The sequence below is a fragment of the Peromyscus californicus genome, unplaced genomic scaffold (assembly GCF_007827085.1).
Source record: "Peromyscus californicus insignis strain IS unplaced genomic scaffold, ASM782708v3 Scaffold_7__1_contigs__length_154581171, whole genome shotgun sequence".
Taxonomy (NCBI): Eukaryota; Metazoa; Chordata; class Mammalia; order Rodentia; family Cricetidae; genus Peromyscus; species Peromyscus californicus.
In genome coordinates, this window is record NW_026294595.1 from 46,835,120 (window position 1) to 46,848,446 (window position 13,327).

Sequence of the window (13,327 nt, forward strand, 5' to 3'; positions counted from 1 at the left end):
CACATATGTATGTACATGTATACGTGTGTAAAAGCAAGACGTTAAGATTCTCTATAGCACGGGGAAATATTTTTCTTGTGTGTATGTGTGTGGTGTGTGCATGCGTGTGGCCATGAGTGTATGAGTGTAAGGGTGGGTGCGAGTGGAGACCAGAGGGTGACATTGCAATGTCTTCCTCTATAGCTCTCAGCACTTTTATTTTTTTAAAGATTTGTTTATTTTATGTATCTGAGTGCTCTATCTACACGTACACATTTATGCCAGAAGAGGGCATCAGATCCCAATGGAGATGGTTGTGAGCCACCATGTGGTTGCTGGGAACTAAACCTCTGGAAGAGCAAGCAGCCTGCGCTGTAACGATTGAGCTATCTCTCCAGGCCCAGCATTTTTATTTTTTGAGACAGGGTTTCACTGTGTAACCTTGGCTGTCCTGGAACTGCTGTGTACACCAGGCTGGCCTCAAACTCACAGAGATTTTCCCACCTCTGTTTCCCAAGTGCAGGGACTGCAGGCGTGCATCACTATGCCCACTTGTTTTTGTTGTTGTTGTTATTTGTTTTTGTTTTCTGAGACAGATCTCTTCTTTGAGTCTAAAGCTCACCATCTTGGCTAGACAGCTGGCTAGTGATCCTTCAGGGTCCACTTATTTCCACCTCTGCAGTACTGGGGTTAGTTACCCTACCACGTGCAGTTTTTATATGTACATCAAGGATCTGCTTGTGCAGCCCAGAACATATTCTGGAATACTTTGTTGAACTATTCTGCTTGCCCTAACACTGAGATTTATACTATAAAAACCCTTTCTTTAAATAAAACCTTGGAAATAACTATATTGTTACCAAAATACTAAATAATTCATACTACCACAACATCCCATCCAGAACCAAATCATAGACCTGTTGATTTCATCTGTTTATATGTCCCTGTCCTATACATTGTGAAGTTTCTGAGGTCAGGGGCTGGATGAACTCTTTCTAGTCCAGGGCCAAGTATGTGTCTGGGACATCATACACAACAAGCACATTTTGTTAAAAGAATGAGGGAAGGAGACTAAACAGAAATATTTTAATTAGTTATGACAAGTTCACTAATTTATTGAGTGAGCTGGTGAAGTTTTGTATGAGAAATTGTGAAAAAGATACTGTGAATGGGCAAAGAAAGTAGAGTCTAAAGTGGAAAAGAGACATTTATTCAAATACATAGGGCAGATGGTGGTAAAGGCCGTGCGAATGAGAGAGAGCCATGCAGAAGACTTGGTGGAAGAGGTGATGACGGTTCAGTTAACATTTCAAAACACTGTTCTAAGCACATTTACAGACGGAACAGTTTACTATTTACAGACACTATTCTAGGTACTGAGGACTTCACAATGAAAATGGTAAAGATCTCCACCCTTGTATAAGTCTTCTCAGTGCTATAACAAAGTGCCTAATTTAAGAAACTTAAAAGAAGGTATTAGATATTTCAGCTCATGTTTTCAGGTGTTAGTTTATCATGGAGGGAATAAAATGGCAGAACGAGACAGAAAAATGGTAGACAGGAAGAAGTATAAAGGGCAAGCAGGAGTGTGTGTGGGGAGACAGCTCACTAGTTGAGAGGACTTTTGCTTTTCCAGAGGGCCCAGATTGGACTCCCAGCATCCATATGGTGGCTCACGACCATCCCTGACTCAAGTTCCAGGGGAGCCAACACCCTTTTCTGACCTCTGCCAGCACCAAGCACATCTGTGGTAAACAGACATATATGCAGGCAAAACACTCACACGTAAAATAAAACGAATAAACCAAAATTTAAAAATTAAAAAACAGAAAAAGAAAAGGTTAGCAAAAGATATAGCCCCAGGGCATGTCTGCAGTAACATACTTCTTTCAATTACACTCCACCTTCTTCACCACATCTCAACAATGGCATCAGTTTCCTGACAGACACACTCCCCTCCTGGTGTACCACTTAGCTGTAGATCCAAAAGCAACAAGACCAACTGCCTATGAACTGAAGCCTCCAAATCTGTGAGCCAAAATAAAACTTTCCTCTTTTGGCTGAAGAATCAGGAGTGTCTTACAATATTAGAAATAACAAAGTATGTAATTTTCCTTTATTTTTCACTTTTTATTTTGTGGTTTTATTCTAGAAGATACAATTTTTAATTTGGGTGATTTTGAAAATCCTCAATAGGAATGTGATACTTACTAAAGATCTAAGAGTTCTGGGCTATGGTGGCACAGGCCTTTAATCTCAGTACTTGGTAGGCAGAGGCAGGTGGATCTCTGTGAGTTCAAGGCCAGCCTGGTCTACAGAGTGAGTTCCAGGACAGTCAGGGCTATCTTGAAAAATCAAAAAACAAAACCAAACAAAAAAAAAAAAACCCAATAAAAAAGAAAGATAGACAAATAGACAGACCCAGGACACTGGTGAGGCTCACATTTGGGCACATCTGTTATGGCATTTCCAGAGAAGATTGAGAGGGGAAGCCCATCCTGAATCTGGACAGCATCATCCCATGGGCTGGGGGCTTGGATTAAGGAAAGAGAAAATGAACTGAGCCGATGTACCAGCATTCATTTCTCCCTGCTTTCTGGTCCACATAGAGCTGAACAAACAGCCTCAGGCTTCTGCCTCCACAGCCATGAGCAGCTCTGGCCACCATGACTTTCTGCCATAACGGGCTGTTTATACTCTACATTGTGAGCCAATATGAACTCTTCCTCCATTCAGCTGTCTCTTTTCAGATGTTCATAGACGGCAATAAGAAAAGGAAATGATTAGACCGATGTCTACAAGGCTCCTCCAGCTCAGCATTCTTTCTCCTAGAGAAGACCAGTGTTTTCAACAATCTACCACAGAGAGTTCTGGAACATTCCATGGGTACACCTCAACTCTCATGCCCCAAACTAAAACTCTCATGTCACCAAATGTCCCAGTCATCTCTGAGACTTCATTTTCCAAAGAAAAGCAATCTCAGGGAGCACTTTAGCAATTATGTAAGAATCCTACCTGTGGGGCTGGACAAACAGCTCAGCAGTTAAGAACACTTATTGCTCTTGCAGAGGACCTGGGTTCCATTTCAAGCACCCTCATGATGGCTCACCACAATCCACAACCTCAGTTCCAAGGAATGCAACAGGCACGTCTCCATGTGGCAGGCAAAGCGTTCACAGTCATAAGGTAAAGAAATCCAAAACGTATTTTTAAATCCTACCTGTGTGTTTCGGCTTCCTTGTCTTTCCTCATTTGTATAAGACGTTTTTTGGCTTTGATAAACTTTCTGATCTTTTCATCTTCCTCCTCTTGCTGCTGCTGTTCTACAGCTCGGATGATATTTTTGTCATGCATATGGTCCTTAAGGAAAGAAGTATGGTTTGTCACAAAAATGCCTTCTAACATATCTACCAAGAACCTGTCAAATGGTTATGGCTTCTCACATAATTATTTTTCTTCTGAAAATTTATCCCAAAATAATCAGAAGCCTGAATAAATGTTTATGTCCACATACTTTATATCAAGTTTATTTACATTAATAACACAAAAATATTGGAAACAATCTATAAGTATTCTAGAATGCAGAGATGGTTGAGTAAATAAATTGTAGTATCAGTGGCATGAAACTTTAGAACATAGCTAACAAATCACTGACATCCCAAACACCCTTCCTTAGGAAGATGCTCAAGGATATTCTTCAGCAAGAGGGAAAGTGAACCAGAAACAGGGAGACATCTGAGTCAGAGTGGCAAGGGGGCCGGGCGGTGGTGGCGCACGCCTTTAATCCCAGCACTCGGGAGGCAGAGGCAGGCGGATCTTTGTGAGTTCGAGGCCAGCCTGGTCTACAGAGCGAGATCCAGGAACGGCGCAAAGCTACACAGAGAAACCCTGTCTCGGAAAAAAAAACAAAAACAAAAACAAAACAGAGTGGCAAGGGAAGCCCCAGGACGACAGCCAGGCAGCAGGCAGGCCTAGGGAGCAGGCAGTCCTAAAGGAGAGGGGATGGAGGAGGCTCAGTGGATACGCTCTAAGGAAAACAACATAGGTAAGTGCCCATTGTTCAGTTGAATACTGAAAATTATCAATATTCACTGGGCAAAATTCATTGAATATATGGAAAAACCCTAAGTTATCAAAATAAAATTTTAAAAAGATCAAAAATGTAGTCACTAAACAAATGAAAATCAAGGTAGAACGGTAATGATTTGTAACAGTGTGCACAGTGATGCACACCTGTGATCTGTGTGATGGAGGGAGGGGCCAAGCAGGAGAATTATAGATTTGAGGCCAATCAGGATTGCCTAGGGAGACCCTGTCTTCAAATGAAAAAGAACATTCACATAATGGAAGAACTAGAGCCACCGTGGTGTATAACTTGGATCTGCAGAGGCAAATATTTACACAATCCTGATAACAACTTAGTGTGCTAACTCTTGAGTAGAAGATGAGAAATGCATTACAAAGGATGAGAGCCAAATCCTCCACAACCAGGACAAAGAGGCAGACAATGGCTGACACTAATAAATCAGATTGATACCATTTGGAACCTAATATAAAAACTAAATACAGGGGTTAGCAAGACGGCTCAAGAAGGCAGGCTGCCTGAGTCTCACGGTCCTGAGTCCTGGGGTCTCGTGGTAGAAGGAGAGAACTGACTCCCCAAAGTTGCCCTCTGTGCTCTGCACATGCACATACAAACACACACACAAGTAAATGTAATACAAATAATAACAAAATAAAATAATACATAATACCTATTAGCAGCAGAAGACAAGGTTAAACAAATCTGGTAACATTTGATTCCAGGTGTTTAATGTTTTAACTTTGTACGTGTATTACTTAAAAATTAAAAGAAACATTGGGGCTGGAGAGATGGCTCAGTGGTTAAAAGCACTGGCTGCTCTTGCAGAAGCCCCGCATGGTGAGTGGCTCACAACCACCTGTACCTCCAGTTCCAGTGGATCCAACACCGTCTTCTGGCCTCTGCAGGCACAACACAGATGTGGTGCACAGATATACATGCATGCAAAACACCCACAGGCATAAGTTAAAAATAAAAATTTTAAAAATGTTAAAGGAAAATATTTAAAAAACCATGAAATCAAATAAATTACATCCATAAGACATCACAACAAAATCGTTCATAAATTACCCCCATTCATTCCTCACAGCTTTTAAGGAAATTAATTTTAAATAGAAAACGTATTATTTTTCTCTCCTGCATGGACTTCCATCTGCACAAAACCATGCTGAATAGGCTCACTCCAAGGAAGGGTTCACAGGAACACAGCTTGCTGGACACTTGTTTCCTCCCCTAGCGTTTCCTGTGTCAGGCATCTGACTGTGTAACCGCTCCACTGAGGCATTTTCAACTTACCAAGAACAGTTTCCTGCTTTCATCGATCTCCTTCTGTTTCTTGCTTAGTTTTTTTTTCATTTCTATTTCATACAGCAAATTCTGACGCTTTATCTCCTCGGCATCTTTTTCTTCATTTATTTTCCTTTTTTCTTCCTCCTTCTCACGTTCCTTTATTCTAAAGCAAAAAATGTAAGTGTAAGTGAGAGCAAACCAGACATATTTTAGAGAGAAGCAGCAGGTTCTAACCTGGGGTGATAGGGTATCGAGTTTTCTTCTGGAAAAGAAGACACAAAACGGCAGTGACGAAGACAACCGGGACAACCCAGGACCGCCAGATCGCCTGGCTCCAAACCCACTCTGTTTGGAAGAAGCCTGACAGCAGACTCAGGTGCTCCTTGTCTTTAGACAGGACAGTCAGCTGAGTAAGGAATGGGAAAGCTCGTGGGCTCGAGCGCAGAAGCCTCTTGAGGCCTCAAGAGGTCGTCGGTGTGACAGAAAGAGCAATTGAGTGTACCCAACTGGCCGCTCAGGTCGCTATTCCTCCCCTAGCTCCTTGCTAGTTGGCTACTAACGCCTTCTGAGTGGCAAGCTCCAAATGCTCGCTGACTTGCAGGGCTCATGCCTGAGTTCTTCAGGGATATCTGAAGGTCGGCCTAACAGCTCAGCCCTGATCTGGAAGGTCTCTCTCCAGCACCACCTCTTCAATTCACTTCCCAAACCCCATCACCACCAAACCAGGTGCTCCCATCAACAGCAGTACAGAGCGGATTCTGTATCCCTGGGCTCCCTCAACTGGCAGGCACCCCTGAGCACAGAGACTGCTCACACCCCACAGATCTACCCACTCGTTGAAAGCCCATGCATTAGTGTGACAAGTATTTTTCATTCTAAACAGGTGGCTCAGGGTAAGTCAGCAATCTGAACAGACAGCTGAAGAATAAGCCCTTCTTTCATATGCGCGCCATCAAGCAAACGTTACTCCTGGAGTCTTTTTGCAACAAGAGAGGAAAACTCCCTTCTGCTAGGTCACAGAGGACAACACAGGGAAGGAGGCCAAGAAATTCCACACAGACACAAAAGAAAGCAGCTTGGCAGGCAGAGCATTCTCTTCAGGAGGAACTAAAGAAACTAAGGATTGTGCTGGCCCTGCCACACCAGGTTAATGGTGACCCTAAAAAAATTAAGTTTTCAAAATTGTACTGGCTGATTTTGTAATATTTTATGTTTACTAATCACATTGAAGAGGCAGATTCACAAGTCTACAATAAAGATCTAAAGAATATTAGAAAAAAAACATCCAATTTTGCAAAAAAATGTTTAAAATTTTTTAAGTTTAGGACACAACAACAAAACACAAAAAATTGCAGCTGTAGGGCTGGAGAGATGGGCTCATTGGTTAAGAGCACGTCCTGTGTCAGGTATACAACCCCATGTAATTCCACATAACTATGGCTTCTGATGCCCTCTTCTGGCCTTTGTAGGAACATACTGTGTGGCTAATACACACAAACACACATACACATAAATAAATACAGTGGTTTGTTGTTTTTTTTTTAATCTGATCAAGTTAAGAGTCAAGATTTACCATCACCAATACCAAAAAAAGTCTTATGATGTAGTCAGTTCTGGTTGATTAGTAAAAGCTGCCCAGGGTATTGGGATGAAGAGGACCAAGACTCAGCAGGAGGGAGGTGGTGTGGATGACTGAAGTCTGCTCTAAACCTGAGAGTTGAAAATAAGATATGAATGTTTCTATTTCTTTGTTGAACCAGAGGATCTGAAATTTCTATCAACACTCTAAATTTGCATTAAGTCAAATTACCCAAATAAGTTAAAAATCTTTACCCACAGATAATTAAAAGTTTTATCATAGATAATGTCAGTCAATGACAACATCTCTCCTTTCACTGGTCCAGCAGATGTTTCCCTCACATTCACATAATTGCTTTTTGCCCCAAGAATGAATCATGCAGTGGATGCCCAGACATGTTTGACTTCCAGATGGGCTAGTGCACTCTAAAGCAGTTCTGTCACCATGCACAGGCCACCGTGACGGCTGAGACAGCCCAACAGCATTAAAGAAGGTTCACATTCTCACTGTCCCAAACTCTTCTGATTGAGATCTAGCACCTCTCAAGCTTACCAAGGCTTTGAATAGTCCTATAAAAGCAGGAGGGAGGCCAGGCCTGGTGACACAAGCCTTTAACTCAGCAGTCGCAGAGGCAGAGGCAGAGGCAGAGGCAGAGGCAGAGGCAGAGAGGCAGAGAGGCAGAGGAGGCAGAGGAGGCAGAGGCAGAGGCAGAGGCAGAGAGGCAGAGAGGCAGAGAGGCAGAGAGGCAGAGAGAGGCAGAGAGAGGCAGAGAGAGGCAGAGAGAGGCAGAGAGAGGCAGAGAGGCAGAGAGGCAGAGAGAGGCAGAGAGGCAGAGAGAGGCAGAGAGGCAGAGAGAGAGGCAGAGAGGCAGAGAGAGAGGCAGAGAGGCAGAGAGAGAGGCAGAGAGGCAGAGAGAGAGGCAGAGAGGCAGAGAGAGAGGCAGAGAGGCAGAGAGAGAGGCAGAGAGGCAGAGAGAGAGGCAGAGAGGCAGAGAGAGAGGCAGAGAGGCAGAGAGAGAGGCAGAGAGGCAGAGAGAGAGGCAGAGAGAGAGGCAGAGAGAGAGGCAGAGAGAGAGGCAGAGAGGCAGAGAGGCAGAGAGGCAGAGGCAGAGGCAGAGGCAGAGGCAGAGGCAGAGGCAGAGGCAGAGGCAGAGGCAGAGAGGCAGAGAGGCAGAGAGGCAGAGAGGCAGAGGCAGAGGCAGAGGCAGAGGCAGAGAGGCAGAGGCAGAGGCAGAGGCAGAGGCAGAGAGGCAGAGAGGCAGAGGCAGAGGCAGAGGCAGAGGCAGAGAGGCAGAGAGGCAGAGGCAGAGGCAGAGGCAGAGGCAGAGGCAGAGGCAGAGGCAGAGGCAGAGAGGCAGAGGCAGAGGCAGAGGCAGAGGCAGAGGCAGAGGCAGAGGCAGAGGCAGAGGCAGGCAGATCTCTGTGAGTTAAAGGTGAGCATGGTCTACAGAGGAAGTCCAGGTCAGCCAGGGCTACACAGTGAGACCTTGTCTCAAAAATAAATAAATAAATAAATAGATAGATAGATAAATAAATAAATAAATAAATAAATAAATAAATAAATAAATAAATAAATAAATTTTTATTACAACAGGAAAGTTTGGTCCTTACAGGGCAATTCAGTAGCATCAGTCCCTGGCTAATTCCATAGGCATTTTACATTCACTATATGTAAAGCTAAATCCAAATCTTCCTCTTCTAAACGAATCCTTGTGATTTCATTTTGATGAACAGGAGCACCATCTTTCCCATTGTCTATGCTGGAGGCCTGAGGACTGTCCTTAGTCCCTCTGTAATCCTTAGCCCCTTATCCAATTATCTAACAGCTATTTATATTAAAGTTCTAATACAACAATGAAACAGCCATCAGGAAACTTACATTAGAGTTAGGGACTAGAGGTAAAAACTGTGATGTGTCTGTCAGAAAGAAAGTAAGAGATGCCGGGTGGTGGTGGCACACACCTTTAATCCCAGCACTCAGGAGGCAGAAGCAGGCGTCTAAGTTGAAGGCCAGCCTAGTTTACAGAGCAAGTTCCAGGACAGCCAGGACTACACAGAGAAACCCTGTCTTGGAAAAAATAAGTAAAGAAGAAGGAAAAAGAATAAGAAAAAGATTAACAACTGAGTCACACAGACCTCTCTGGACTGAGCTGTACCCCAAGAGATGGAAGGCCTCTCTGAGCTGGTAAGAAGACAGATAAAGAACAGGGGAGTAAATTCCAGAGAGAAAAAAATAGTGTGTGATAAGTACTGAGTACAGAAAGCTCTTATCAGGTACTCAAGGCCCTGGAAGGCGAGTGCATCTGAGTAATTAGGAAATGGAAAGTTGTAGGAGAGAGGCCTGGGAAAAGATGAGGTCAGATTCCACAGGGCCAAGCATTCATTTCACTTCAAATGACTGTAAAGCTACCGAAGCATTGAAAGTAACAGAATACTTCACGTGGTTTCCGTTTTAATGGAATATCACAGATGATGAGTAGCAAAGGGAATGGGGAATATGAGAGTGTAGGGTCAACTAAGAGGCTGATGTAATAGTCAATGTACTGGATGAGAGCAGCTGAGGCTAGCTAAGAGGACAGCTAGAACTGCCAAGACTTGTTTGGGAAGAAAATAAATCAGCAGGAGCTGCTTACAGATTTGCTGTGGAACATGAAGAAAACGAGGGGTCAAAGTTGACAATGGGGTTTCTGGTTTGAAGTAGGTGGAAATGGGTGCCACTGGGGCAGTCCACTTCAGGGGTAGGGAATTTATAATCCTGTTTGAGGTACCCATGATCTCTTGGGCAGCTGGATATGTGAAGCTAGAGTTCCCAGAAGTGCTTGAGCTCTCTAAGATGGATAAAATCACTTTGGCCTCTTCTCTCTTTCTGCCCTTTTCATAAAGGACCTTATCCAGGGGAAAGCGATGCAGAGTCAATAGGGTTCACAGGCAGTAATCAGACAGACAAATACTTAGGACAGGGTCTTACTATGGAGCCTTGGCTGGCCTGGAACTCACTATTTAGATCAGGCTGGACTCAGACTCAGAGCTCTGCCTGTGCTGAGATTAAAAGTGTGTACCACCAATCTCAGCAGTAAAATTTCCTTAAGCAAGGTCTATGAGTTCTTCCTGCAGAAAAATTAACAAAGGAATGAGAACTATGCATTGTCAATAGATACTAGGTTATGCTTCTTTGCAATAGGTATGTTTAATTTCTTGGTTAAAATCTCTATTTGGGGATTTGTGTCTCCATGGTTCCTTATTTGCCCTGTCTTCAGGATGCTCGTGCAAGGCAGACTCTCTTGCTGGCCACACGGCCACAGATTAGCCTGCCCAGGTCTGGTGCCTAGGCACTGTTTACAATGTTGTTATATGTATGTCTTACTTTTCCAGGAGTGGGGATAGAAGTTTTAATAACTGATTGCTGAGTACCTCAAAATGTAGTGGTCTTAAACAATAAACATTTATATCTCACGCCATTCCTGACCATCAGGACCCCGGAGTGGCTTAGACGGGCAGTTCTGAAGAGAATGCAGTCCAGTTATTGGCTGAGGCTGCAGTGGGTTCAACGCTTTATAAGGCTAGGAAATCCACTGTCACACACCTTCAGTTTTCAGGCACCTGTTCCTCCCCACAGACCCACTTTAGGCTCTCACAAGATGGCAGTCAGGTTTCCTAAGAAGCTATCTGAGGGACAAGCAAGATACCTTTATGTCCTGATCTGAAATGTCCCACACTGTCACTTTTGTCCCACTGTGGTCCCTGGCGATGAGTTAACATGCATAGCCTGTACTCCAGCCAGTGGAACAATTAGACTCCATCCTCTGAGGAAGTCATCAAAGAACACGTGGACATATTTTATACCATCACCTGTACCAGTAATACATTTCAAAAATTTTATTTATTCGATGGTATGAATGTTTTGCCTGCATGTATGTACGTGTACCACATGTCCATGAAAGTCAGAAGGTGTTGGCTCCCCTAGAACTGGAGTTACAGATGGTTGTGAGCCACCATGTGGGTGCTGGGAACTGAACTCAGGTCCTCTGCAAGAGCAACCAGTGTTCTTAACCACTGAACCACCTCTCCAGCCCTTGGTAAGGCAATTTTTAAAAATAATTTATTTGCTTTTACTTTATATAAATTGATGTTTTGCCTGCAAGTATGTCTGTACACGGGAATCAGACCTCCTGGAACAGTAGTTACAGACAGCTGTGAGCTGCCATGTGGGTGCTGGGAATTGAACCTGGGTCCCCTGGAAGAGCAGCCAGTGCTCTTAACCACTGAGTTATCTCGACAGCCTTTTGTTTTGTCTTTTTAAGAAAAAGTTCGTGGGTATGTGTAAACATGTGTGTGCCTGAACGATGTGTGTAGAGTGATGCACTTGTGAGGTCAGAGGGGAACTCTGTGCAGTTAGTTCTTTCCTCCAGGGACTGAACTCATGTCAGGCTTGTGTGGCAGGTGTCTGTACCCACTGAGCTTCTCAGTGATGTTTGTTACGTAGACCAGACTAGTCTCCAATTCTCCATTTTCCCGCTGCAGCCTCCCAAGTGCTATGGTTACAGAATGTATCACCATACTTGACTCTAAGCGTGAGCTTTAATCTTTTTCTTTGTATTTTTTTCTACCATGTATTTTGGCATGCATTAATTTCAGAATCAGGGAAGACACATAAAAGGTGGCGTATACATACTGTTTCAGATGATCTTCAGCAAGAGCGATTCTTTCTCTGCGCTGTTTTTCTTCTTTCTCTTGCTCTTGTTTAAGAGCTTTCTCAATGTTGAGTTTCAACTGTTCTTCCCATTTTTGATCTGATTTTACTGAATTCTTTTTGAACTCAATCTGGGCATCACACTCTTTCATAACTTTACTGAGATGAAGTCCTGACTACAAAAAAATTGCACTAATTAAGAAAACTGTGTATCAGTACTTAGAGACAACTGTTAGCTATGCATGTTAAATACACATATCTATAAACAGAAGAAAAGCCAGATAGTACATGAAAGCTTTTCACTCTTTCTGTTTGGTAAAACTGATACTGCTTTGCTTTTTCGATGGCCTTCTTTCTTTCTCCTTGTTTGTATATTTCCTCCTCCAAGTCAAGAATTTGTCTTTCAGCCTCAATCTCTTCATCACGCTTTTGCTTGGCTTTAAGTTTCTGTTCTTTCATTCCCTGTGAAAAGACAAAATAATCAATCAATCTCTTTTATACTGTTGGGGATCAAACCCAGGCCTTGTGGTTACCCTAACCCAAAAGCAATCTTTTTCTTTTATTTTTCAATTTAATTGACCCAAAAGTTATTATCAATATAAGATCACTTGAATTTCATTATGAATTTTAATTGTGTTTGCATAATTCATTATTAAACATGAACTTACACTTTGAACTAATTCTTAAATTTTATTTATTTATTTATTTTGTTGCATGGGTGTTTTCTCTGAATGTATATCTGTGTATCACATGCTTGCCTGCTGCCCAAGGAGGTCAGAAGAGACAGTTGTATGCCCTGGAACTATAGTTACAGAACACTGTGAACCGCCATGTGTGTGCAGGTAATCAAACCTAGGTGCTTTGGAAGAGCAGTCAATACTCTTAACTACTTAGCTATCTCTCCATCCCTGAATTAATTTTTAATTTAATTTTAGGTGGGTAGCACATTTATATGATTTGAAACCCAAACCATTAATGGAGTATATAATGAATCTCTCCAATCCTAAGACTTCACTAAGATTAAAAATTTTTCTATTAGCAAATTATCGTGGTGCATGCTTGTAACTCCAGCTACTTGGGAGGCAGAAGCCAGGGAGAAGGATACTTGAGACTGAGTTTGAGGTCAACCTAGACAGTACAAAGAAATATCAAAAAGCAAAAGATCTTCTGTCTTTTAAAAGACAAGGTAAGTGATAATTCAAGATATATACTGAGAGGAAATATTTTCAAATACATACATTTTCTTTGAGATGGTATCGTGGAGCCTAGGCTAGCCTGAAGCTCTGGATAGTCAAAGATGACCCTGAACTTTTCATTCTCTTTTGCCATCTCCAAGTGCTGGGATTATAGGCATGGACCACCATGCAGCGTGGCTTTGAGGGGTACTAGAGGCTGAATCAAGGGTTTCATGCATTCTCAGCAAGCACTCTACCAGCTGCATACATTCTTAGCCTTGTGTTTGTTATTGTTTGTTTGCTTTTTGAAACAGGGTCTTCGTATGTTGAACAGGCTAGCCTTGAACTCACCATCTAGTCCAGGTTGGCCTTGAACCCAAGCTCTTTCTGCCTTAGTTTCCTGAGTATTTGGATTACAAGAATGCACCACCACACTTACCTTCAGAATACTTTTTCAAAGTTCTCTAAAATCAATAATAAAAGCCGGGCGGTGGTGGCGCACGCCTTTAATCCCAGCACTCGGGAGGCAGAGCC

The 13,327-nt window shown here is 42.9% G+C and overlaps 1 protein-coding gene across 1 annotated transcript in view; it reads right to left on the reverse strand.

Annotated features, from left to right (window-relative positions):
* Positions 1 to 13,327, reverse strand: part of Cfap210 (cilia and flagella associated protein 210) — a 32,038-nt gene that overhangs the window by 15,006 nt on the left and 3,705 nt on the right. The window contains exons 3-6 of the mRNA XM_052724443.1: positions 11,907 to 12,080; positions 11,601 to 11,794; positions 5,357 to 5,513; positions 3,200 to 3,339 (exon numbers count right to left, since the gene is read on the reverse strand). Of these exons, the coding sequence (XP_052580403.1) occupies positions 3,200 to 3,339; positions 5,357 to 5,513; positions 11,601 to 11,794; positions 11,907 to 12,080 (665 nt within the window). The remainder of the gene's footprint in view (positions 1 to 3,199; positions 3,340 to 5,356; positions 5,514 to 11,600; positions 11,795 to 11,906; positions 12,081 to 13,327) is intronic.